This window comes from Hemitrygon akajei, chromosome 28 (assembly GCF_048418815.1).
Source record: "Hemitrygon akajei chromosome 28, sHemAka1.3, whole genome shotgun sequence".
NCBI classification, from domain to species: Eukaryota; Metazoa; Chordata; class Chondrichthyes; order Myliobatiformes; family Dasyatidae; genus Hemitrygon; species Hemitrygon akajei.
Genome location: NC_133151.1, coordinates 16001130 through 16027715, shown reverse-complemented (window position 1 = coordinate 16027715; position 26586 = coordinate 16001130). Strand labels below are relative to the sequence as shown.

General features: G+C 59.1%; 1 protein-coding gene across 3 annotated transcripts in view; it reads left to right on the top strand.

The window, feature by feature from the left end:
- LOC140717713 (calpain-1 catalytic subunit-like) overlaps positions 1–26325 on the top strand; it is a 75480-nt gene extending 49155 nt beyond the window's left edge. For all 3 annotated transcript variants that reach the window (XM_073031392.1, XM_073031391.1, XM_073031389.1), the window contains 9 exons: positions 1792–1831; positions 2639–2704; positions 10203–10260; positions 10840–10904; positions 11511–11579; positions 12704–12782; positions 19575–19691; positions 21509–21567; positions 26016–26325. In XM_073031392.1, the coding sequence (XP_072887493.1) occupies positions 1792–1831; positions 2639–2704; positions 10203–10260; positions 10840–10904; positions 11511–11579; positions 12704–12782; positions 19575–19691; positions 21509–21567; positions 26016–26042 (580 nt within the window). In that variant the 3' untranslated portion in view covers positions 26043–26325. The remainder of the gene's footprint in view (positions 1–1791; positions 1832–2638; positions 2705–10202; positions 10261–10839; positions 10905–11510; positions 11580–12703; positions 12783–19574; positions 19692–21508; positions 21568–26015) is intronic.
- Positions 26326–26586: the final 261 nt, after the last annotated feature.

Below are 26586 nucleotides of genomic sequence, written 5' to 3'. Positions count from 1 at the left end.
CATCACCAAATCCTGGGTCCCCATCATCACCAAATACCAGTGACCCCAGTCACCAAATCCTGGGTCCCCATCATCACCAAATACCAGTGACCCCAGTCACCAAACACCCGGGTCCCCAGTCACCAAGTACCCAGGTCCCCATCATCACCAAATACCCAGGTCCCCATCATCACCAAATACCCAGGTCCCCATCATCACCAAATACCCAGGGTCCCAGTCACCAAATCCCTGGGACCCCAGTCACCAATTCCCCAAGTTCCTACTCAACCCTGCCCCCTCAACCCTTCCTCCTTCTAACCCTCCCCAAACACCACTCCTCAATCCGTCCTCAAACCGTCTCAACCCCCCTCAACCCCTCCCTCAATCCCTTTCCTTAACCCTTCTCCCTCAACACGCACTCCTCAATCCCTCTCTCAACATCTCCCTCCCTACCCTCCTCACCTCCTCCCTCCCTCAACCCCTCAAGTCCTCCCCTAACCTTTTCCCCTCATCCCCTCCCTCCTCAAACCCTCCCTCACCCCTCAGTCTCTCAACACCTTTCTCCTTCAACCCCATCCTCCCCCTCTCCCTCCCTGCCCCTCTCTGCCCATTTCTCTCCTCCTTCCCTCCTCCTCCTCTCTCCACTCTCTTCTCCCTCCCGCTCCTTGGCCATTGCCCCAGCCTGCCCGTGAGTTCCCGGGAGTCCTGTTTCTCCGGGATATGTTGGCGGACCTGCGCGGTGAGGTGGGCGGGGTGAGAGGGAGATGGTCACCGAGTTCCCCGTGCCTCCCTACCACGAGGACACCTCGAGAAGGTGGAACCTCAGAAAGGAGGTGTCCATCATTGCCCAGGGCACGGCCTCTTCCCATTGTTACTGTCAGGGAGGAGCAAGACACACACTCAAGATTTTAGGGGCAGCTTCTTACCGAGATTCCCAGGTAGCATGTTACCTTCCGGGTGCCGGGGTCTGGGATATCTTGGACTGAGTCCTCAGCATCCTTAAGTGGGAGGGTGAGCAGCCAGAGGTCACAGTCCACGTCGGTACCAATGACGTGGGTAGGACGAGTGAGGGGGTTCGTCGTTGGGTGCTAAGTTAAAGGACAGGACCCCCAGGGTTGTGATCTCAGGACTGCTACCCGTGCCACGTGCCTGTGAGGCCAAAACTAGGAAGATTATGCAGTCTAATACTTGGCTAAGGAGTTGGTGTAGGAGAGAGGCCACAAGATTTTTGAAACCTGTCGAATGGTGAAAGACTGTGATAGAGTGGACACGGAGAAGATGTTTCCTATAGCGGGAGAGTCAAAGATCAGAGGGCTCAGTGTCAGAACGGAGGTGAGGAGGAATTTCTTTAGCCGGAGGGTGGTGAATCTGTGGAATTTGTTGCCACAGGGGGCTGTGGAGGCCCAGTCGTTGGGTATATTTAAAGCGGAGGTTGATAGATCCGTGATTGGTCAGGGCGTGAGGGGATACGGGGAGAAGGCAGCGGGTTGGCAGCTGAGAGGGAAAATGGATCAGCCGTGATGAAATGGAGGGGTGGACTCGATGGGCCAAATGGCCTAATTCTGCTCCGAAATGTCGAGGTCTTCCTTCTGCCATCGGTTTTCCGAGCAGTTCACGGGCCCATGAACACAGCCCACCAATTTTTGCTCTTGTTCCGCACCACCTATTTAATGTTTTTAGAAGTATAATTCTCAAAGTGTTGATGGTTTTTCCATCACCACGCTTCGGCCTGTACTGAAAGCAACACACTTGCTGATCAAATGCCGGTGACACTGAACCGGATTCTGATCCCGTTCCCCTTGAATCTTGCAGGGAGCTGGACGATAAGATCAGTGCCAAGCTGGAGGAGGAGGTGAGGTGCTGGGGGGGGGGGTCTCGGGCTGGTGGGGTGGGGGCTGGCCTGTCACTCTGGGTCCTGCAAGGGGAAGGGGGTGCTTGGTCACCGGCTGGACGTTCCCTGCCCCCTGTAGGCGCTGCTGGCTCTCTCCCCGACCCGCGGCGAAGTCCGGTCGGTTTATAGCGAGCGGGCCACTTCTCTGTGAGGTGTGAAGCCGGGTGCGAGGCGGTGGGTGAGCCGCGCGCGGAGCGTGTGTTCACTCCCGGTCACGCTCGGCGAGGGACGAGTGAGCCAGGGGTCCTGTACCCCGCTCCCGTTGCAAGGGGGTTAACGGGCCATCTCCTCGGCTCCCTCCGACGGCCGGTTCCCTGTCCCAGCTCCTGCGCCTTCTCCCTAAATGCTGTAACGAGAAGTCCCGGGTGCTGAGGGGCCTTCACGCTGGAAGCTGCCCTCCAGAGACACTGCCTTTTGAGGAGCCCTCGAGGGCGGGGAAGGCCCTCGAGAAGCCGCCCCTCTCCAGTGGCCTTTTGGATCCGGCTGGTTTTAATTTAAATTTATTTTATTTCAAGGTACACTGTGGAGCAGGGCCCAATCCCAAAATGGGCCTATTCTGATCACGGGGCAATTTACAACGATCGGTCTTTGGGCTGTGGGGGGCGGGGGGGGGAATGGACCGCGCACTCCACGGTGGAGGTGGGCGCACGGAGGGCCCCGGGGTCGAACTCCGAGCTCTGAGGCCCCCCGCGTCACGCCGGGCCTGGTTCGGGAGCAGGGCAGTGTCCGGTTCACAGTTAACGCCACGGACCCCTTTTCCTCCCGCAGGAGGAGGTCCCCGAGCACGAGATTGACGAGAGGTTCAAGAACCTGTTCCGGCAGTTGGCCGGGGAGGTGAGTACAAGGGTCGGGTGGGGTCACAGGTCAGGGGCTGAGAGCGGGGATGTCAGGGGTCTGTAACACGTATCTAACATTCTCTCAAACACCCCTATCCAACCCCGGCAGCTCATTCCACACGCCCACCACTCTCTGTGTAAAAAAAACTCACCCCTCACACCTCCTTTGGACGTACCCCCCCTCACCTTCAATGCACGCCCTCTGGTACTGGGCATCTCTGCCTGGTCTCCCATCGACCCGGACACGGACGACAGCCCGCCGTACGTCTCCCGTCTGTGTACTTATCCAGAAACCTCCCTTAAACGTCGAACCCATCGCTCGTTCCTCACTCTCGCCACCCTCCGAGTGAGGAAGTTCCTCTTCAACATTCTCACCTTTCACCCTTAACCCACGACCTCTGGTTGTGGCCCCACCCAACCTCAGTGGGGAAAAGCCTGCTTGCATTTACCCTATCTATACCCCTCATCATTTTATACACCTCTATCAAATCTCCCCTCATTCTCCTACGCTCCAGGGAATAAAGTCCTCACCCATTCAACCTGTCCCTGTAACTCCGGTCCTTGTAAATCTCTGCACTCTTCCAATCGGATGGAAATCTTTCTTGCACGTTCCCCAGCTCTGTCTCAAACAGTGGGGAGGGGTCATAGATCACAGAACAGTACAGCACAGGCCCTTCGGCCCATCTACAACAGAACAGTACAGCACAGGCCAAGGCCCTTCGGCCCACAGTGTTGTACTGAACCAATCAAACATATAATCAAATGGCCAACTAAACTAATCTCTTCTGCCTGTACAATGGCCATATCCTTCCATTTCCCTCACATTCATACTCTATCTAAACATCTCTTCAAAGCCCCTGCCTCTACAACTGCTCAGGCAGAATATTCCACACACCCAAAACTCCGTTTAAAAAACAGCTTGCCCCTAACATCCCCCTTCACTTGAAATAAAGTCCTCTGGTATTTGACATTTCGACCCTGGGGGGGGGGGGGAGATACCGGTTGTCTAACTCAGCAGATAAAGTTCCAGCAGATCTCCCCGCAGCTTTTCAACGCGATGCCTCCACACCAAATGTTTCCTTTACCACCCTGTCAGCTTGTGTGGCCTCTTTCAGGGAGCAATGGATTGGACCCCAAGATCTCCCTGTACGTGCCAGACGGCCACCGTCCCACGTTAAAACAATACTTGCCCCTTACATCTCGTTGTTTCTTACCTCACTTTGCCTCAAATGCACGTCTTCCCTTATGGGATGGTTTAACCCTGGGGCAACAGCTACTGGCTTTCATTGCTCGTCTGTGCTTCTCTTAAACTCCTGCTCCCTGTCCTGGAACGTCACAGGGGACCCCAATCAAACCCCGCACCATTCACATCTCCGCCCTCTATCCAGGAATGTCATGGGAGACCCCAAACCAATCCTGAACTGTCACATCTCCACTCTCTGTCCCAGAACGTCACGGGGAACCCCAATCAAACCCCGCACCATTCACATCTCCGCCCTCTATCCGGGAACGTCACGGGACCCCAAACCAATCCTGAATTGTCACATCTCCACTCTCTGTCCCAGAACGTCACGGGAGACCCCAATCAAACCCCGCACCATTCACATCTCCGCCCTCTATCCGGGAACGTCACGGGAGATCCCAAACCAATCCTGAACTGTCACATCTCCACTCTCTGTCCCAGAACGTCACGGGGGACCCCAATCAAACCCCGCACCATTCACATCTCCGCCCTCTATCCGGGAACGTCACGGGAGATCCCAAACCAATCCTGAACTGTCACATCTCCACTCTCTGTCCCAGAACGTCACGGGGGACCCCAATCAAACCCCGCACCATTCACATCTCCGCCCTCTATCCGGGAACGTCACGGGAGACCCCAAACCAATCCTGAACTGTCACATCTCCGCTCTCTGTCCCAGAATGTCACGAGAGACCCCAACCCAATCCTGAACTGTCACATCTCCGCCCTCTATCCGGGAACGTCACGGGAGACCCCAACCCAATCCTGAACTGTCACTTCTCCGCTCTCTGTCCCAGAACGTCACGGGAGACCCCAACCCAATCCTGAACTGTCACATCTCCGCTCTCTGTCCCAGAATGTCACGAGAGACCCCAACCCAATCCTGAACTGTCACATCTCCGCCCTCTATCCGGGAACATCACGGGAGACCCCAACCCAATCCTGAACTGTCACTTCTCCGCTCTCTGTCCCAGAACATCACGGGAGACCCCAACCCAATCCTGAACTGTCACATCTCCACTCTCTGTCCCAGAACGTCACGGGAGACCCCAACCCAATCCTGAACTGTCACATCTCTGCCCTCTATCTGGGAATGTCACGGGAGACCCCAACCCAATCCTGAACTGTCACATCTCCGCCCTCTATCTGGGAACGTCACGGGAGACCCCAACCCAATCCTGAACTGTCACATCTCCGCTCTCTATCCGGGAACGTCACGGGAGACCCCAACCCAATCCTGAACTGTCACATCTCCACTCTCTGTCCCAGAACGTCACGGGAGACCCCAACCCAATCCTGAACTGTCACATCTCCACTCTCTGTCCCAGAACGTCACGGGGACCCCAATCAAACCCCGCACCATTCACATCTCCGCCCTCTATCCGGGAACGTCACGGGAGACCCCAAACCAATCCTGAACTGTCACATCTTCACTCTCTGTCCCAGAACGTCACGGGAGACCCCAATCAATCCTGAACTGTCACATCTCCACTCTCTGTCCCAGAACGTCACGGGAGACCCCAACCCAATCCTGAACTGTAACATCTCTGCCCTCTATCTGGGAACGTCACGGGAGACCCCAACCCAATCCTGAACTGTCACATCTCCGCCCTCTATCTGGGAACGTCACGGGAGACCCCAACCCAATCCTGAACTGTCACATCTCCGCCCTCTATCCGGGAACGTCACGGGAGACCCCAACCCAATCCTGAACTGTCACATCTCCACTCTCTGTCCCAGAACGTCACGGGAGACCCCAATCAATCCTGAACTGTCACATCTCCACTCTCTGTCCCAGAACGTCACGGGAGACCCCAACCCAATCCTGAACTGTCACATCTCCACTCTCTGTCCCAGAACGTCACGGGAGACCCCAACCCAATCCTGAACTGTCACATCTCCGCCCTCTATCTGGGAACGTCACGGGAGACCCCAACCCAATCCTGAACTGTCACATCTCCGCCCTCTATCCGGGAACGTCACGGGAGACCCCAACCCAATCCTGAACTGTCACATCTCCACTCTCTGTCCCAGAACGTCACGGGGACCCCAATCAAACCCCGCACCATTCACATCTCCGCCCTCTATCCGGGAACGTCACGGGAGACCCCAAACCAATCCTGAACTGTCACATCTTCACTCTCTGTCCCAGAACGTCACGGGAGACCCCAATCAATCCTGAACTGTCACATCTCCACTCTCTGTCCCAGAACGTCATGGGAGACCCCAACCCAATCCTGAACTGTCACATCTCCACTCTCTGTCCCAGAACATCACGGGAGACCCCAACCCAATCCTGAACTGTCACATCTCCACTCTCTGCCCCAGAACGTCTTGGGAGACCCCAACCCAATCCTGAATTGTCACATCTCCACTCTCTGTCCCAGAACGTCACGGGAGACCCCAATCAAACCCCGCACCATTCACATCTCCGCCCTCTATCCGGGAATGTCACGGGACCCCAAACCAATCCTGAACTGTCACATCTTCACTCTCTGTCCCAGAACGTCACGGGAGACCCCAACCCAATCCTGAACTGTCACATCTCCACTCTCTGTCCCAGAACGTCACGGGAGACCCCAACACAATTCCAAACAATCACATCTCCAGACAGGTCACATGGAGAGATATCGGCCAGGTTTTGTTAAGCAAAAGATTCTTGGATTCGTCTCGATGAGCCAGGAAAACACAAGCTCCAATTATCTGCTTCGATCTACTTATTTGTGTTTGTTAGGACAGAGCAGAAGAAGCATTAACAATACTTGCCTAGATGACCACAGGCCCCTCTCGCTGCAGCACACCTCCCACTCGAACCACGGCGCTCTTGGCAAGGCCTCGAAATATCTACCCCCACACCCCCCGAGCGTACCATTTAATACTTTCCTCACCGACATGAAACGCTGCAGTAAGTGGACAATACAACGTGTCATCACAAACCACCCAATCACGTCTGGCCACTCTCGACGAGTCCCACCCCTCATCCGCCTCGTGATGAATCCCCATTCGTATCTGCAGCGGGTTCTGTCACGTTTAAGGCCACGGTGGTGAAAACATTTGACCGGCACAAAGATGAACCCCTTACAGTACAGGGCAGTGCTCAGTCACAGTGGTTTGAATGAGGAGAGAGGGGTAGGGAGGGTTACTGAGGCGCACGGGGCCCAGGCAGCTGGAGACTCGGCCAGAAATGGTGGAACGATGGGAGATGTAACTGGGGAAAAGCAGAGATCTCAGAGGGGGTTGCAGAGACAGGGAGGGGTGTAGGTGCCGGAGGGGGTTACAGAGACAGGGAGGGGTGTAGGTGCCGGAGGGGGTTACAGAGACAGGGAGGGGTGTAGAGATGAAAGGGGGTTACAGACAGGGAGGGGTGTAGGGATGAAAGGGGGTTACAGACAGGGAGGGGTGTAGGGTTGGAGGGGGTTACAGAGACAGGGAGGGGTGTAGGGACCGGAGGGGGTTACAGAGACAGGGAGGGGTGTAGGGTTGGAGGGGGTTGCAGAGACAGGGAGGAGTGTAGGGGCTGGAGGGGTTACAGAGACAGGGAGGGGTGTAGGGGCTGGAGGGGGTTACAGAGACAGGGAGGGGTGTAGGGGCTGGAGGGGTTACAGAGACAGGGAGGGGTGTAGGGGCTGGAGGGGTTACAGTGACAGGGAGGGGTGTAGGGTTGGAGGGGTTACAGAGACAGGGAGGGGTGTAGGGTTGGAGGGGGTTACAGAGACAGGGAGGAGTGTAGGGGCTGGAGGGGTTACAGAGGCAGGGAGGGGTGTAGGGGCTGGAGGGGTTACAGAGACAGGGAGGGGTGTAGGGTTGGAGGGGTTACAGAGACAGGGAGGGGTGTAGGGTTGGAGGGGGTTACAGAGACAGGGAGGAGTGTAGGGGCTGGAGGGGGTTACTGAGAGGGAGGGGTATAGGGGCTGGAGGGTGTTACAGAGACAGGGAGGGGTGTAGGGTTGGAGGGGGTTACAGAGACAGAGAGGGGTGTAGGGGCTGGAGGGGGTTACAGAGACAGGGAGGGGTGTAGGGATGAGGGGGTTACAGAGACAGGGACAGGTGTAGGGTTGGAGGGGGTTACAGAGACAGGGAGGGGTGTAGGGATGAAAGGGGGTTACAGAGACAGGGATAGGTGTAGGGGCTGGAGGGGGTTACAGAGATAGAGAGGGGTGTAGGGTTGGAGGGGGTTACAGACAGGGAGGGGTGTAGGGTTGGAGGGGGTTACAGAGACAGGGAGGGGTGTAGGGATGAAAGGGGGTTACAGAGACAGGGATAGGTGTAGGGGCTGGATGGGGTTACAGAGATAGAGAGGGGTGTAGGGTTGGAGGGTGTTACAGAGACAGGGAGGGGTGTAGGGTTGGAGGGGGTTACAGAGAGAGAGGGGTGTAGGGGCTGGAGGGGGTTACAGAGACAGGGAGGGGTATAGGGGCTGGAGGGGGTTACTGAGACAGGGAGGGGTATAGGGGCTGGAGGGGGTTACAGAGACAGGGAGGGGTGTAGGGATGAGAGGGGATTACAGAGACAGGGAGGGGTGTAGGGGCTGGAGGGGATTACAGAGTTAGAGAGGGGTGTTGGGATGAAAGGGGGTTACAGAGACAGGGAGGGGTGTAGGGGCTGGTGGGGGTTACAGAGACAGGGACAGGTGTAGGGTTGGAGAGGGTTACAGAGACAGGGAGGGGTATAGGGATGAAAGGGGGTTACAGAGACAGGGAGGGGTGTAGGGATGAGAGGGGATTACAGAGACAGGGAGGGGTGTAGGGTTGGAGGGGGTTACAGAGCACAGGGAGGGGTGTAGGGTTGGAGGGGGTTAACAGAGACAGGGAGGGGTGTAGGGTTGGAGGGGGTTACAGAGACAGGGAGGGGTGTAGGGCTGGAGGGGGCTACAGAGACGGAGGGGTGTAGGGATGAGAGGGGGTTACAGAGTCAGGGACAGGTGTAGGGTTGGAGGGGGTTACAGAGACAGGGAGGGGTGTAGGGATGAAAGGTGGTTACAGGGACAGGGAGGGGAGTAGGGTTGGAGGGGGTTACAGAGACAGGGAGGGGTGTAGGGGCTGGGTTGGGTTACAGAGACAGGGAGGGGTGTAGGGTTGGAGGGGGTTACAGAGACAGGGAGGGTGAGGGGCTGGAGGGGTTACAGAGACAGGGAGGGGTGTAGGGATGAAAGGGGGTTACAGAGACAGGGAGTGGTGTAGGGTTGGAGGGGGTTACAGAGACTGGGACGGGTGTAGGGATGAAAGGGGGTTACAGAGACAGGGACGGGTGTAGGGTTGGAGGGGGTTACAGAGACAGGGAGGGGTGTAGGGATGAAAGGGGGTTACAGAGAGAGGGACGGGTGTAGGGTTGGAGGGGGTTACAGAGACAGGGACGGGTGTAGGGTTGGAGGGGGTTACAGAGACAGGGACGGGTGTAGGGATGAAAGGGGGTTACAGAGACAGGGAGGGTTGTAGGGCCGATGGTGGTTACAGAGACGGGGAGGGGTGTAGGGTTGGAGGGGGTTACAGAGACAGGGAGGGGTGTAGGGTTGGAGGGGGTTACAGAGACAGGGACGGGTGTAGGGATGAAAGGGGGTTACAGAGAGGGATGGGTGTAGGGATGAGAGGAGGTTACAGAGACAGGGACGGGTGTAGGGGCTGGGGGTGGGTTACAGAGACAGGGAGGGGTTTAGGGATAGAGGGGGTTACAGAGACAGGGATGGTGTAAGGGTTGGAGGGGGTTACAGAGACAGGGATGGGTGTAGGGATGGAGGGGGTTACAGAGACAGGGAGGGGTGTAGGGGCTGGGGGTGGGTTACAGAGACAGGGAGGGGTTTAGGAATGGAGGGGGTTACAGAGACAGGGATGGGTGTAGGGTTGGAGGGGGTTACAGAGACAGGGATGGGTGTAGGGATGGAGGGGGTTACAGAGACAGGGAGGGGTGTAGGGGCTGGGGGTGGGTTACAGAGACAGGGAGGGGTTTAGGAATGGAGGGGGTTACAGAGACAGGGAGGGGTGTAGGGATGGAGGGGGTTACAGAGACAGGGAGGGGGTGTAGGGGCTGGGGTGGGTTACAGAGACAGGGACGGGTGTAGGGGCTGGGGGTGGGTTTCAGAGACAGGGACGGGTGTAGGGATGAAAGGGGGTTACAGAGACAGGGACGGGTGTAGGGTTGGAGGGGGTTACAGAGACAGGGAGGGGTGTAGGGATGAAAGGGTTGTTACAGAGACAGAGAGGGGTGAAGGGGCCGATGGTGGTTACAGTTACTGATGGGATTATTTCCTCTCCCACAGGATATGCAGGTCTCGGTGACGGAGCTTCAGACGATCCTCAATCGTGTGGTGGGAAAACGTAAGAATTGCTTCCCCTCCCCCTCAACCCTCTCCACACCTCCCCTCCTCCACTTCTCCTTCCCCCCTCATCCCCTGTCCTTCCCAACTCCCTCCTCCCTACCCCTCCCTACTCCACCCTCCCCTCCCCCACTCCCCACCCCCCCTTTCTCCAACCCCCCCAAGTCCCTCTTTCCACTTCCCCTTCTCCACACCTCCCCTCCTCCTTCCCCCCTCATCCCCTGTCCTTCCCAACTCCCTCCTCCCCAACTCCCTCCTCCCCTCTCCCTACCCCTCCCTACTCCACCCCACCTCCACCCTCCTCTCCCCCACAACCCTCTCTCCAACCCCGTCCCTCTTTCCACTTTCCCTTCTCCACACCTCCCCTCCCCCACTCCCCACCCCCTCTCTCCAGTCCCCTCTCTCTACCCCTCCCCTCTCCACCCCCTCTCTGTACCCCTCCCCCTCTTCCTCTCTACTTTCTTCTCCACCCCTCCCCCACTCCCTGCCTGCTCTTCACCCCTCCCCCTCCCCTCAGCACTGCCCCCTCTCTCCCACGTTCACCCCTGCTCTGCCTCAGTCTCTCTGTTTGCCCCCCCAGACCAGGACCTGAAGACATCGGGTTTCAGTGTGGATGCCTGTCGCTCCATGGTGAACCTCATGGACGTATCCTTGTGTGGCCCCCCCCCGTGTCCCCGCGTCACGCCCTGGCCCCCGATGGCGGGGCCACTCAGTCCGGACGCGAAGCCTGTGGGTGCCAGAACCATCATCTGCGGAGGGGAGGCAATAATTCCTCATGTAGAAAGTTGGGGGGTGGGGAGAGAGTTAACTCCAGATGTGAGGGGTATTAATTCCAGATGTGCCCGTGGGTGCAGAGGTCGGTCTGCGCCGAGGCCTTCACGCTGGAGTATGGCGTTCAGTCCCGGCTTCCGCTCTCGGAGAGTTTGTACGTCCTTCCTCCGACGGTCCGAAGGTGGTTTAGCGGGTTAACCGGTCATTGTAAATTGTCCCGTGATTAGGCTAATTTTAAATCGGTGGCAGGCGCGGCTCGTTGGGCTGGAACGGCCTGTTCTGCGGTGTATCTCTAAATAAATTTAGTTCCACGTAAAGAAGCCATGGGTGAGGTACATTTAACTGCAGGCGTGAGGACTGGGGGTGGGTGTAACACCGGCTCCAGATGTGCAGCAACTGGGCTTCAGGCCGTTGCCCAGGGGAGGGGGTCGCCCGCCAACTAACCAGGCCGCTTTCCTTAACTTCCGCCCCGTTAACCAGCGGGATGGGAACGCGAAACTCGGGCTGACGGAGTTCAACGTCCTGTGGAACAAGATTCGAAAGTGGCTGGTGAGAGCGGAGATTTCCCCTCGCTTTGTACCCTCCTGCCCCATCACCTCAGTCAGCCGTGCGCCCGTCTGCCAGCTTCCGGGCTCGGGGCCTCACTTCCGAAATCGCTCCAGCTCCCTCCTGGCCTCTCCATAATGTCACCGGCAGTCTGACCTGCTCCAAACCGTGAAGATGCTCTGGCGTAGAAGGCTCACCAGCAATCTTACGCCGCTGGCGTTTGGGGCACCGGTGAAGATCCTCCATCTCTGGCGGTGTTCAGGGCTTCCCTCATCGTGTCAGTAGCTTCCTCGCGGTTTCCACCACCGTCAGTACTGTAGGCTCAGGAATACCGTCACACTCAGATGTGGAATGATGCTTCGTCGCTGTTCCCATAACAATTTATTTTGACCAGGCATTTGTTGTTAACCCTGAACCTGCGGACTGCTCTTAGTCTGACCTCTACCCTTTCACCCTGTTTGGCATGGGTGACCCTACCAAGAGCCAAGGCAGGAAGCCCCTGACTCCAGCCAACACAGCTGTCCGGGTCATTGAGGCACGCAAGCCTCCGAACCCGCCGACAGTCCCTCGGAGGACCAGCGCCCCTTAACTTCTGCGAGTTTGAGTTTGAGTTCGAGTTTAATTGTCATTCAACCGTACACGAATACAGCCAAATGAAACAGCGTTCCCCTGTCGCCAAGGCGTAAAACACATTACCGACAGCACACAGCACGTAACACATATAGCACATGCGGTTACCACCGTAGAATAGCCACAATAGAAATAATAGTCCACAACGATAATAATCAGCTTTGTAAAATGGAATTTCTCAGGAGGGTGAAGAAATTTGGCAATGTCCCCATCAACCCTCCCTAACTTTTGTTGATAGACCACAGATAGCTTCCTATCCGGAGGCATCGCGGCTCGGTGCTCGGAAGAAATGCCAGGGAGTTGTGAACACAGCAAATCATTGGAAACATCCTCCCTTCTACAGACTGCCTACACTTCTCACTGCACCGTAAAGCAGGCGACATATAGTCCAAGATTCCTCCTGTCTCCGGTGGTCTCCCTCCCATCAGGCAGCAGAAACCGCTGAAGGTACATCCGGGGCCTCCGAGTGATGTACCCTCTCTCTCTCTCCTCCGCAGGGTGTTTTCCGACAGTTCGACCTGGATAAATCCGGCACAATGAACTCCTACGAGATGAGGCTGGCCCTGGAGTCAGCAGGTAGGGAGCACGCGGGCGGTTTTGAGTGCGTTTCCCGGCTGGGACTGGCACGGCCAAAGGGCCTGTCACAGAAACACACAGGAACAGACCCTTCGACCCACGGCGTTGTGCCAAAATAGTTAAACTAGTCATTAAATGTCCAACCAAACTAATCCCTCCTACTTCCACACCCCCCACCACCACGACGCTATCATTTCCTGTCAGTCACCTTATGTACAGACACTCCTGTGCCGAGCGTTACTTCATGGACTGGACGGTCAATCTAGAAATATCAGCTATCTTATGTAATTATATTTAATATAGTTTAAAAAATTATTTTCTTTATCGTACTGGAAAAGACATTAAACAATCTTGAGATATCCTTGAATGTTCATCTCCCTCCATTCCCTGCACATGGTCCATCTCCCTCCATTCCCTGCACATGGTCCATATCCCATCATTCCCTGCACATGGTCCATCTCCCTCCATTCCCTGTACATGGTCCATCTCCCTCCATTCCCTGCACACAGTCCATCTCCCTCCATTCCCTGCACATGTCCATCTCCCTCCGTTCCCTGCACATGGTCCATCTCCCTCCATTCCCTGCACATGGTCCATCTCCCTCCATTCCCTGCACATTCATGTGTCTAACAGTCTCTTAAACACCCCGCTCATATCTGCCTCCACCACCACCCCGGCAGAACATTCCAGAACCGACCACCTCCCCATGTAAAAACAAAAAACAAATGCATGCCTTCTGGTATTCAGCATTTCCTGGGTAATCGTTTTTGTCTGTTCAGTCCATCTGTGCCTCTCATGATCCTGTAAACCTTTATCAGATCTCCGCCGACAAAACAGCCCAAGTTTGTCCGGCCTCTCGTGACAGCACACGCCCTCTAAACCAGACAGTGTCTGTGAGCCTCTTCTGCCCCTCTCCAAAGCCTCCATGCCCTTCCTGTAATGGGGCAACCAGAACTGTATGCAGCACTCCAGATGTGGCCTAACGAGGGCTTTTAGACCATAAGACCATCAGATATGGGACCAAAATTAGGCCATTTGGCCCATCGAGTCTGCTCGGCCATTTCATCATGGCTGATCCATTTTGCCTCTCAGCCCCAACTCCCGTCTTCTCCCCGTATCCCTTCATTCCCTGACCAGTCAAGAATCTATCAACCTCTGCCTTTAATACACCCCATGACCTGGCCTCCACAGACACCCTCCAGAGGAGGGCCTGAACTATCAACTCCTTATTGCTTTCTGTGGATGTAGCCTGACCCGCTGAGTTCCTCCAGCATTTTGTGTGAACTTCATCAAGTACTTTTTTAATCAGGATATTCTTATCTCAAGCCTGGTTACCTGACCACAAACGCCAGGCAGCCAATGTCGGGAGAGTACTGATAATGGCTGGGTTACCCGTCCTGTAAAAACACTGCAATGACAAACCACTTCTGCAGAAAGACCGTGATCGGCCACGTCATACAACACAGCAGCCAGTGACAGAAGGATTCTTACGGGTTGCAGTTGTGACAGGAAACCGCGCTGTGTGGGTTTGTCACCCTGCGGTTGTTTATGCCTGTGTGTGTGCATGTCGGACTGGTGCAGAAAACATCACAGAGCCACACAGCGCAAAAACAGGCCCTTCGGTCAAACTGATCTCTTTTTCCATTCCCCGTTGTGGTTCCCCTCCCACCGCTTCTCTCCTCACCCGCCCACCGCCACCCTCCAGTTCCCCTGCTCCTTCCCTTTCTGCCTTTGTACGCCTGTCAGATTCCTACTTCTGCCCTTTACCTCTTCCAAACATCAACTCCCAGTGTCTCACTTCATCCCCTCTTCCCACCCACCCACCTTCCCCCCTCACCCGGTCTCACCTATCACCTCCCAGTGTCTCACTTCACCCCCCCTCTCCCCACCCCACCCACCTTCCCCCTCACCTGGTCTCACCCATCACCTCCCAGTGTCTCACTTCATCCCCCCCTCTCCCCCACCCACCACCTTCCCCCTCACCTGGTCTCACCTATCACCTCCCAGTGTCTCACTTCACCCCCCCTCTCCCCCACCCACCTACCTTCCCCTCACCTGGTCTCACCCATCACCTCCCAGTGTCTCACTTCATCCCCTCTCCCCACCCACCCACCTTCCCCCTCACCTGGACTCACCCATCACCTCCCAGTGTCTCACTTCATCCCCCTCTCCCCCACCCACCCACCTTCCCCCTCACCTGGTCTCACCTCTCACCTCCCAGTGTCTCACTTCACCCCCCCCTCTCCCCCACCCACCTACCTTCCCCTCAACCTGGTCTCACCCATCACCTCCCAGTGTCTCACTTCATCCCCCCTCTCCCCCACTCACCCACCTTCCCCCTCACCTGGTCTCACCTCTCACCTCCCAGTGTCTCACTTCACCCCCCCTCTCCCCCACCCACCCACCTTCCCCCTCACCTGGTCTCACCTATCACCTCCCAGTGTCTCACTTCATCCCCCTCTCCCCCACCCACCCACCTTCCCCCTCACCCGGTCTCACCCATCACCTCCCAGTGTCTCACTTCATCCCCCCCTCTCCCCCACCCACCCACCTTCCCCCTCACCTGGTCCACCCATCACCTCCCAGTGTCTCACTTCACCCCCCCTCTCTCCCCACCCACCTACCTTCCCCTCACCTGGTCTCACCCATCACCTCCCAGTGTCTCACTTCATCCCCCCTCTCCCCCACTCACCCACCTTCCCCCTCACCTGGTCTCACCTGTCACCTCCCAGTGTCTCACTTCATCCCCCCTCTCTCCCCCACCAACCCACCTTCCCCCTCACCTGGTCTCACCTATCACCTCCCAGGGTCTCACTTCATCCCCCCCTCTCCCCCACCCACCCACCCACCTTCCCCCTCACCTGGTCTCACCCATCACCTCCCAGTGTCTCACTTCATCCCCCCATCTCCCCCTCTCCCCCACCCACCTTCCCCCTCACCTGGTCTCACCTATCACCTCCCAGTGTCTCACTTCATCCCCCCTCTCCCCCACCCACCCACCTTCCCCCTCACCTGGTCTCACCCATCACCTCCCAGTGTCTCACTTCATCCCCCCTCTCCCCCTCTCCCCCACCCACCTTCCCCCTCACCTGGTCTCACCTATCACCTCCAGTGTCTCACTTCATCCCCCCCTCTCCCCACCAACCCACTTCCCCCTCACCTGGTCTCACCATCACCTCCCAGTGTCTCACTTCATCCCCCCTCTCCCCCACCCACCCACCTTCCCCCTCACCTGGTCTCACCCATCACCTCCCAGTGTCTCACTTCATCCCCCCTCTCCCCCTCTCTCCCCACCCACCTTCCCCCTCACCTGGTCTCACCTATCACCTCCCAGGGTCTCACTTCATCCCCCCCCTCTCCCCCACCCACCCACCTTCCCCCTCACCTGGTCTCACCTATCACCTCCCAGTGTCTCACTTCATCCCCCCCTCTACCCCACCAACCCACCTTCCCCCTCACCTGGTCTCACCATCACCTCCCAGTGTCTCACTTCTTCCCCCCTCTCCCCACCCACCCACCTTCCCCCTCACCTGGTCTCACCCATCACCTCCCAGTGTCTCACTTCATCCCCCCTCTCCCCCACCCACCCACCTTCCCCCTCACCTGGTCTCACCTATCACCTCCCAGTGTCTCACTTCATCCCCCCTCTCCCCCACCCACCCACCTTCCCCCTCACCTGGTCTCACCTATCACCTTCCAGTGTCTCACTTCATCCCCCCTCTCCCCAACCCACCCACCTTCCCCCTCACCTGGTCTCACCTATCACCTCCAGTGTCTCACTTCATCCCCCCTCTCCCCACCCACCCACCTTCCCCCTCACCTGGTCTCACCCATCCCTCCCAGTGGCTCACTTCATCCCCCCTCTCCCCCACCACCACCTTCCCCCTCACCTGGTCTCACCCATCACCTCCCAGTGTCTCACTTCATCCCCCCTCTCCCCCACCCACCCACCTTCCCCCTCACCTGGTCTCACCCATCACCTCCCAGTGTCTCACTTCATCCCCCCTCTCCCCACCCACCCACCTTCCCCCGCACCTGGTCTCACCCATCACCTCCCAGTGTCTCACTTCATCCCCCCTCTCCCCTCTCCCCCACCCACCTTCCCCCTCACCTGGTCTCACCTATCACCTCCCAGTGTCTCACTTCATCCCCCCCTCTCCCCCACCCACCCACCTTCCCCCTCACCTGGTCTCACCTATCACCTCCCAGTGTCTCACTTCATCCCCCCTCTCCCCCACCAACCCACCTTCCCCCTCACCTGGTCTCACCCATCACCTCCCAGTGTCTCACTTCATCCCCCCTCTCCCCCACCCACCCACCTTCCCCCTCACCTGGTCTCACCTATCACCTCCCAGTGTCTCACTTCATCCCCCGTCTCCCCCACCCACCCACCTTCCCCCTCACCTGGTCTCACCCATCACCTCCCAGTGTCTCACTTCATCCTCCCTCTCCCCCACCCACCCACCTTCCCCCTCACCTGGTCTCACCCATCACCTCCCAGTGTCTCACTTCATCCCCCCCCCCTCCCCCACCCACCAACCCTTCCCCCTCACCTGGTCTCACCTATCACCTCCCAGTGGTCTCACTTCATCCCCCCTCTCCCCCACCCAACCACCTTCCCCCTCACCTGGTCTCACCCATCACCTCCCAGTGTCTCACTTCATCCCCCCTCTCCCCCACCACCCACCTTCCCCCTCACCTGGTCTCACCTATCACCTCCAGTGTCTCACTTCATCCCCCTTCTCCCCCCACCCACCCACCTCCCCCTCACCTGGTCTCATCCATCACCTCCCAGTGTCTCACTTCATCCCCCCCCCTCTCCCCCTCTCCCCCACCCACCTTCCCCCTCACCTGGTCTCACCTATCACCTCCAGTGTCTCACTTCATCCCCCTCTCCCCCACCCACCCACCTTCCCCCTCACCTGGTCTCACCCATCACCTCCCAGTGTCTCACTTCATCCCCCCTCTCCCCCACCCACCCACCTTCCCCCTCACCTGGTCTCACCCATCACCTCCCAGTGTCTCACTTCATCCCCCCTCTCCCCTCTCCCCCACCCACCTTCCCCCTCACCTGGTCTCACCTATCACCTCCCAGTGTCTCACTTCATCCCCCCCTCTCCCCCACCCACCCACCTTCCCCCTCACCTGGTCTCACCTATCACCTCCAGTGTCTCACTTCATCCCCCCTCTCCCCCACCAACCCACCTTCCCCCCCTCACCTGGTCTCACCCATCACCTCCCAGTGTCTCACTTCATCCCCCCTCTCCCCCACCCACCCACCTTCCCCTCACCTGGTCTCACCCATCACCTCCCAGTGTCTCACGTCATCCCCCTCTCCCCCTCTCCCCCACCCACCTTCCCCCTCACCTGGTCTCACCTATCACCTCCCAGTGTCTCACTTCATCCCCCCTCTCCCCCACCAACCCACCTTCCCCCTCACCTGGTCTCACCCATCACCTCCCAGTGTCTCACTTCATCCCCCCTCTCCCCCACCCACCCACCTTCCCCCTCACCTGGTCTCACCTATCACCTCCCAGTGTCTCACTTCATCCCCCGTCTCCCCCACCCACCCACCTTCCCCTCACCTGGTCTCACCCATCACCTCCCAGTGTCTCACTTCATCCCCCCTCTCCCCCTCTCCCCCACCCACCTTCCCCCGCACCTGGTCTCACCTATCACCTCCCAGTGTCTCACTTCATCCCCCTCTCCCCCCACCCAACCACCTTCCCCCTCACCTGGTCTCACCCATCACCTCCCAGTGTCTCACTTCATCCCCCTCTCCCCCACCCCACCCTCCTTCTCCCCCTCACCTGGTCTCACCTATCACCTCCCAGTGTCTCACTTCATCCCCCTTCTCCCCCCACCCACCCACCTCCCCCTCACCTGGTCTCATCCATCACCTCCCCAGTGTCTCACTTCATCCCCCCCTCTCCCCCTTTCCCCCACCCACCTTCCCCCTCACCTGGTCTCACCCCTATCACCTCCCAGTGTCTCACTTCATCCTCCCTCTCCCCCACCCACCCACCTTCCCCCTCACCTGGTCTCACCTATCACCTCCCAGTGTCTCACTTCATTCCCCCTCTCCCCCACTCACCCACCTTCCCCCTCACCTGGTCTCACCTATTACCACCCAGTGTCACACTTCATCCCCCCTCTCCCCACCCACCCACCTTCCCCCCTCACCTGGTCTCACCTATCACCTCCCAGTGTCTCTCTTCATCCCCCCTTCTCCCCCCACCCACCCACCTCCCCCTCACCTGGTCTCACCCATCACCTCCCAGTGTCTCACTTCATCCCCCCCTCTCCCCACCCACTGACCTTTGAGTGTGTGAGTGGGTGAGGAGTGTGTGTGAGTGTGTGAGTGTGTGAGTGGGTGAGGAGTGTGTGTGTGTGTGAGTGTGTGAGGAGTGTGTGAGTGTGTGAGTGGGGTGAGGAGTGTGTGTGAGTGTGTGAGGAGTGTGTGTGTGAGTGTGAGTGGGTGAGGAGTGTGTGTGAGTGTGTGAGGAGTGTGTGTGTGAGTGTGAGTGGGTGAGGAGTGTGTGTGAGGAGTGTGAGTGTGTGAGTGTGAGTGTGTGTGTGAGTGTGTGAGTGTGTGTGTGTGAGTGTGTGAGGAGTGTGTGTGTGTGAGTGTGTGAGGAGTGTGTGTGTGTGAGTGTGTGAGGAGTGTGTGAGTGTGTGTGTGTTGGTGTGAGGAGTGTGTTTGTGTGTGTGAGTGTGTTGGGGGGATATTATGCAGGTCGTATGCCGTCCATTCATCCCTCTCAATGGTACTATCCTCTCTGTCTCTCTCAGGTTTCAATTTGAACAAGGAGTTACACAACCTGCTGATCACTCGCTTCGCTGAGCCTGACCTGTCGATTAACTTTGACAACTTCATCATCTGTATCATCCGACTGGAGACTATGTACCGTGAGTCACCCCCCTCCCTCCCTCCCTGTCCCGACTGGAGATCGTTACCGTGAGTCACCCCTCTCCCTCCTCCCCGTCCCGACTGGAGATCGTTACCGTGAGTCACCCCCCTCCCTCCCTCCCTGTCCCGACTGGAGATCGTTACCGTGAGTCACCCCTCTCCCTCCCTCCCCGTCCCGAATGGAGATCATTACCGTGAGTCTCACACTCCCCCCTCCCTCCCCCGTCCCGACTGGAGATCGTTTACCGTGAGTCACCCCCCTCCCTCCCTCCCTGTCCCGACTGGAGATCGTTACCGTGAGTCACCCCTCTCCCCTCCCCGTCCCGAATGGAGATCATTACCGTGAGTCTCACACTCCCCCCTCCCTCCCCTCTCCCTCCCTCCCCGTCCCGACTGGAGATCGTTACCGTGAGTCTCACACTCCCCCCTCCCTCCCCTCTCCCTCCCTCCCTGTCCGACTGGAGATCGTTACCGTGAGGTCTCATACTCCCTCCTCCCTCCCCTCTCCCTCCCCTCCCCGTCCCGACTGGAGATCGTTACCGTGAGTCTCACACTCCCCCCTCCCTCCCCGTCCCGACTGGAGATCGTTACTGTGAGTCTCACACTCCCCCCTCCCTCCCCTCTCCCTCCCTCCCCGTCCCGACTGGAGATCGTTACCGTGAGTCTCAGGCTCCCTCCCTCCCTCCCTGTCCCGACTGGAGATCGTTACCGTGAGTCCTCACACTCCCCCCTCCCTCCCCCCTCCCTCCCTGTCCCGACTGGAGATCGTTACTGTGAGTCTCACACTCCCCCCTCCCTCCCCTCTCCCTCCCTCCCGTCCCGACTGGAGATCGTTACCGTGAGTCTCATACTCCATCCTCCCTCCCCTCTCCCTCCCTCCCCGTCCCGACTGGAGATCGTTACCGTGAGTCTCACACTCCCCCCTCCCTCCCCCCTCCCTCCCCGTCCCGACTGGAGGCCGTGTACTGTGCGACACCCTACCTGCCCTCCCCCTGCCTGCTGAAGCCCCTGGCACAGAGGAACTCTGGAGATACCCGTAAGATGAAAGAGGACGGGGAATATCACAAGGATGTTGCTGGGGCTGGAGCACCTGAGTGAACGGGAAAGGTTGAATTGGTTAGGACTCTATTCCCCGAGCATGGAAGATGGAGGGCATTTTCGATTGATCTCCATGTGGGTAGAGATTGGGGAAACGCAGGCAGATTTGTTGCCCGAGGTTGACTAGGGGTCGTGGGTTAAGGGTGAGAGGTGAGAAGTTTGAAGGGAACTACTTCACTCAGAGGGTGGTGAGAGTGGGGAAGGAGCTGACAGCGAAAATTCAAGCAACCGTGATGCCGACCTCGAAGAGAGGTTTCCCTCTGGAGGACTGGGCGAAGAGCGGAGATCCTCGCGTCCCGCACGGGAACTTGACCCGCAGATTTCGGGGACGTTCTCGGGAGGCGGGCCGGATCCTGACCTCTGGGGCTGTCTGTGCGGAGTCTCGCCGTGACCCCGGTTTGCTCCCACACCCTGGCGGCGTGCTGGGTGGGTGGGGTAATCGGCTGCTGTGAGCTGACCCCTGGTGAGGGGGTAGGATTGAGGTGGAGGATCGTTGGTAGGGGCACGGGGGACTGATGGCATAGCATGGGCTCGACAGGCCGAACGGTTACAAGCCTCGGTGGGCGTCTCTGCCTTCACCCGCTGATGCCTTGAGCGTCACAGACGGAGGGCTGGAGGAACGCAGTGAGTCGCCCGTTGTCTGTGGAGGGAGATTAAGGTCAACGTTGGGGCTGAGATCTTGCCCCGGGATGTGAGGCCTGTCGTCTCTTTGCTTCAGGTACCTTTCTGAGTTTGGACACAGATCGCGATGGGATTGTTACCTTCAACGTGTACCAGGTGAGCATTGATATCTCAATCCTTTCTGGAAATTCCTCGTCCACCCCTCTGACTTGTCCACCACCCTTACCTGCGTCCTCCTCACCTGTCCTGTCACGCTCTTCCCTCCACCTCAATCTCTCCCCTCCCTCCCTCCCTCTCACTCTTCCTCCCACCATCTCACTCTCCCCTCCATCCCTCTCACTCTCTCCCCTCTCTCCCTCTCACTCTCTCCCTCCCTCCCTCCCTCTCAGCCCTATCCCTCACTCTCCTCCTCTCTCTCGCTCTCCCTCCCCTCTCGCTCTCCCCCCCCTCCCTCACTCTCCCCTTCCCTCCCTCTCCCCTCCATCTCACTCTCTCCCCTCCCTCTCACTCTCCCCTCCCTCTCACTCTCTCCCCTCCCTCCCTCCCTCTCACTCTCTCCCCTCCCTCTCACTCTCCCCTCCCTCCCTCTCACTCTCTCCCCTCCCTCCCTCCCTCTCACTCTCTCCCTCCCTCTCACTCTCTCCCCTCCCTCTCACTCTCCCCTCCCTCTCACTCTCCTCCCCTCCCTCTCACTCTCCCCTCCCTCCCTCTCACTCTCTCCCCTCCCTCCCTCCCTCCCTCTCACTCTCCCCTCCTCTCACTCCCCCCCTCCCTCACTCTCCCCTTCCCTCCCTCTCCCCTCCATCTCACTCTCTCCCCTCCCTCTCACTCTCCCCTCCCTCTCACTCTCTCCCCTCCCTCCCTCCCTCTCACTCTCTCCCCTCCCTCTCACTCTCCCCTCCCTCCCTCTCACTCTCTCCCCCTCCCTCCCTCCCTCTCACTCTCTCCCCTCCCTCTCACTCTCTCCCCTCCCTCTCACTCTCCCCTCCCTCTCACTCTCTCCCCTCCCTCTCACTCTCCCCTCCCTCCCTCTCACTCTCTCCCCTCCCTCCCTCCCTCCCGCTCACTCTCCCCTCCCTCTCACTCTCTCCCCTCCCTCTCACTCCCTCCCCTCCCTCTCACTCTCCCTCCCTCCCTCACTCTCCCCTCCCTCGCTCTCCCCTTCCACACGCTCTCCACTCACTCTCCTCCTATCTCTCTCACTCCCCTCCCCTCCCCTCACACTCTCCCCTCCACGCTCTCCCTCCCTCTCCCTTCCTCTCCCCTCCTTCTCACTCTCTCCTCTCCCCTCCCTCACTCTCTCCTCCCTCTCACTCTCCCCTCCCTCACTCTCTCTCTCCTCCCTCTCACTCTCCCTTCCCTCCCACCATCTCACTCTCTCCCCTCCCTCACTCTCCCCTCCCTCTCACTCCCTCCCCTCCCTCCCACTCTCCCCTCCCTCCCTCGCTCTCCCCTTCCACACGCTCTCCCTCACTCTCCTCCTCTCTCTCACACTCTCCCCTCCCTCACGATCTCTCTCCTCCCTCTCACTCTCCCCTCCCTCTCATTCTCCCCTCCCTCTTGATCTCTCCCCACCCTCTCACTCTCCCCTCCCTCTTGATCTCCCCTCCCTCTCACTCTCCCCTCCCTCTCACTCACCCCTCCCTCCCACTGTCTCACTCTCTCCCCTCCCCTCCCTCACTCTCCCCGCCCTCCCACTGTCTCACTCTCTCCCCTCCCCTCCCTCACTCTCCCCTCCCTCGCTCTCCCCTTCCACACTCTCTCCCCTCACGCGCCTCCTCTCTCTCTCTCCCCTCCCCTCCCTCACACTCTCCCCTCCCTCTCGAGCTCTCCCCTCCCTCCCTCACTCGCGCTCTCCCCGCCCCTCTCGCTCTCCCGTCCCTCACTCTCCCCTCTCCCTCCCTCTCCTCTCCCTCGCTCTCCCCTCCCTCTCGCTCTCCCTCCTCCCTCTCACTCTCTCCCCTCCCACACACTCTCCCCTCCCTCTCAATCTCTCTCCTCTCTCTCACTCTCCCCTCCCGCTCATTCTCCCCTCCCTCTCACTCTCCCCTCTCACTCACCCCTCCCTCCCACCGTCTCACTCTCTCCCCTCCCTCTCACTCTCCCCTCCTTCTTGATCTCTCCCCTCCCTCTCACTCTCCTCTCCCTCCCACCGTCTCACTCTCTCCCCTCCCTCTCACGCCCTCCCTCACTCTCCCTTCCCTCACGCTCTCCCCTCCCTCTCGATCTCTCCCCTCCCTCTCACTCTCCCTCCCTCCCTCACTCTCCCCCTCCCTCCCTCTCACACACTCTCCTCCCCCCTCCCTCACTCTCTCCCCTCCTTCACTCCTCCTCCCTCTCTCACTCTCCCCCCCCTCTCTCTCCCCTCCTCCCTCTCCCCTCCCTCTCACTCCCTCCCCTCCTCGCTCTCCCCTTCCACACTCTCTCCCCCACTCTCTCCCCTTCCACACTCTCTCCCCTCACTCTCCTCCTCTCTCTCTCGCTCTCCCCCTCCCCTCCCTCACACTCTCCCCTCCCTCTCACTCCCTCCCCTCCTCGCTCTCCCCTCCCTCACACTCTCCCCTCCCTCTCACTCTCCCCCTCCCTCACTCACCCCTCCCGTCTCTCACCCCTCCCTCTCACCCTATCCCTCACTCTCCTCCTCTCTCTCGCTCTCCCCTCCCCTCTCGCTCTCCCCCGTCCCTCACTCTCCCCTTCCCTCCCTCTCCTCTCCCTCGCTCTCCCTCCCTCTCGCTCTCCCTCCTCCCTCTCACTCTCTCCCCTCCCACACACTCTCCCCTCCCTCTCAATCTCTCTCCTCTCTCTCACTCCTCCCTCCCTCTCATTCTCCCCTCCCTCTCACTCTCCCCTCTCACTCACCCCTCCCTCCCACCGTCTCACTCTCTCCCCTCCCTCTCACTCTCCCCTCCTTCTTGATCTCTCCCCTCCCTCTCACTCTCCTCTCCCTCCCACCGTCTCACTCTCTCCCCTCCCTCTCACTCCCTCCCTCACTCTCCCTTCCCTCACGCTCTCCCCTCCCTCTCGATCTCTCCCCTCCCTCTCACTCTCCCCTCCCTCCCTCACTCTCCCCCTCCCTCCCTCTCACACACTCTCCTCCCCCTCCCTCACTCTCTCCCCTCCTTCACTCTCTCCTCCCTCTCTCACTCTCCCCCCCCCTCTCTCCCCTCCCTCCCTCTCCCCTCCCTCTCACTCCTCCCCTCCTCGCTCTCCCCTTCCACACTCTCTCCCCTCACTCTCCCCTTCCACACTCTCTCCCCTCACTCTCCTCCTCTCTCTCTCGCTCTCCCCTCCCCTCCCTCACACTCTCCCCTCCCTCTCACTCCCTCCCCTCCTCGCTCTCCCCTCCCTCACACTCTCCCCTCCCTCTCACTCTCCCCTCCCTCACTCACCCTCCCTCTCTCACCCCTCCCTCTCACCCTATCCCTCACTCTCCTCCTCTCTCTCGCTCTCCCCCTCCCTCTCCCTCACTCTCCCCTTCCCTCCCTCTCCATCTCACTCTCTCCCCTCCCTCTCTCACCCTCCCCTCCCTCTCTCTCCCTTCCCTCTCATGCATTCCCGTCCCACTCGACCCCTCCCTCTCGCTCTCCCACTCTCGATTTCTTTCCTTCCACTCACTCTCTCCCCTCCCTCTTTCACTCTACTTCTCCCTCTCTTGCTCTCCCCTCCCACATCGCATTGTCCCCTTCCTTTCTCCTGGGCTGCCTCCCTCTCCCACAGTGCCCCTGTCTTACTCATTCTCTCCCTCTCTCTCGTGCTCTTCCCCCTTCCGCTTTCCAACGCCCCTCCACTCCCCCTCACTCACGCATGTTCTCCCTCTCTCATGTGCGCGTTGTCCCCCGTCACCAGCATGCTCTCCCTCTCTCTCCCTCTTTCCCACGCTCTCTCGCTCTCCCCCTCTCTTTCTGTGTTCTCTAAAATTGCACGCTCCTCCTCCGCTCACACTCGCTCTCTGCGCGTCTCCGCCTCTCTTGGCGCGTTCCCTGCATTTCTCTCGCGTGCTCTCCCCGTCCCTCGTGCTCTCCCCCGTCCCTCTCGCTCTCCCCGTCCCTCTCGCTCTCCCCGTCCCTCGTGCTCTCCCCGTCCCTCTCGCTCTCCCCGTCCCTCTCGCTCTCCCCGTCCCTCGTGCTCTCCCCGTCCCTCGTGCTCTCTCCGTCCCTCGTGCTCTCCCCGTCCCTCGTGCTCTCTCCGTCCCTCGTGCTCTCCCCGTCCCTCTCGCTCTCCCCGTCCCTCGTGCTCTCCCCGTCCCGCGTGCTCTCCCTGTCCCTCGTGCTCTCTCGCCTGGGCTCTACCATCTCTCCTCCGGCGCTCTCTCCCTCTCTCTCGCACACATTCTCCCCCCCTCTCCCAGAGGAGGGCATCCCCAGGGTGGGGGGGGGGGTCCAAAACGAGGGGCACAGGATTAGAGTGGGAGGAGAAAGATTTAAAGGGGATCTGAGGGTCCCTACGATGGAGGAGGAAGGGTCGGGGCAGGGGAACTTGAGGAACACTCGGACGGGTGGATGGCAGGGGAAGGGTCTGGAGGGAGTCGGCGGAATGCTGGAAATCGAGACTAACTACGCGGGCGCCTTGACTCTCGTAACGCCGCCTCTCCCTTGCTTCCACAGTGGCTCAAGTTGACCATGTTTGCCTGAGCAGTTTCTGCCCCACAGCTCCGCTGCCCCTGGCTCCCCGCCCCCCGGTGCCTTTGCAGAAGGAACGACGGATATGCACTCAGACTCGCCCGGTACAAATGCCCCCCGCCCTCGCCGCCCCAGCCTGCCCAGTTCAGAGGGCTCAGCACTCGGCCCCCCAAAGTGCCTCGTCTTGTCCGCAGGAGCCAGCCACCTCACTATTAAGTACGCAGACTTTTCTTTTTTTTTTAAATTTCTGCTGGTCTTTTTATGAAGAAATAAATACCTAATCGGCCTGAAGGAGCTTTGTGTGTCCGGGACTTGCTGGAGCAGAGGCTCGGTATAGAACAAGGGCCGAGGGACAAGGGACACTGACGAGATTGGGTTTAACCTGAGCCCGGTCACAGGGCGGTCACCCTACTGACCCACATGGGGGAGACCCGCGCGGTCACGGGCAGAACGTGCCAGCTCCTTACGGGCAGCGGCGGGATCTGAGCCCGGGCCCCCGGTACGGAAGAGCGCTGCGCTAACCGCGCTGTCTGAGAGTGTTACTCCGGGTTAATGA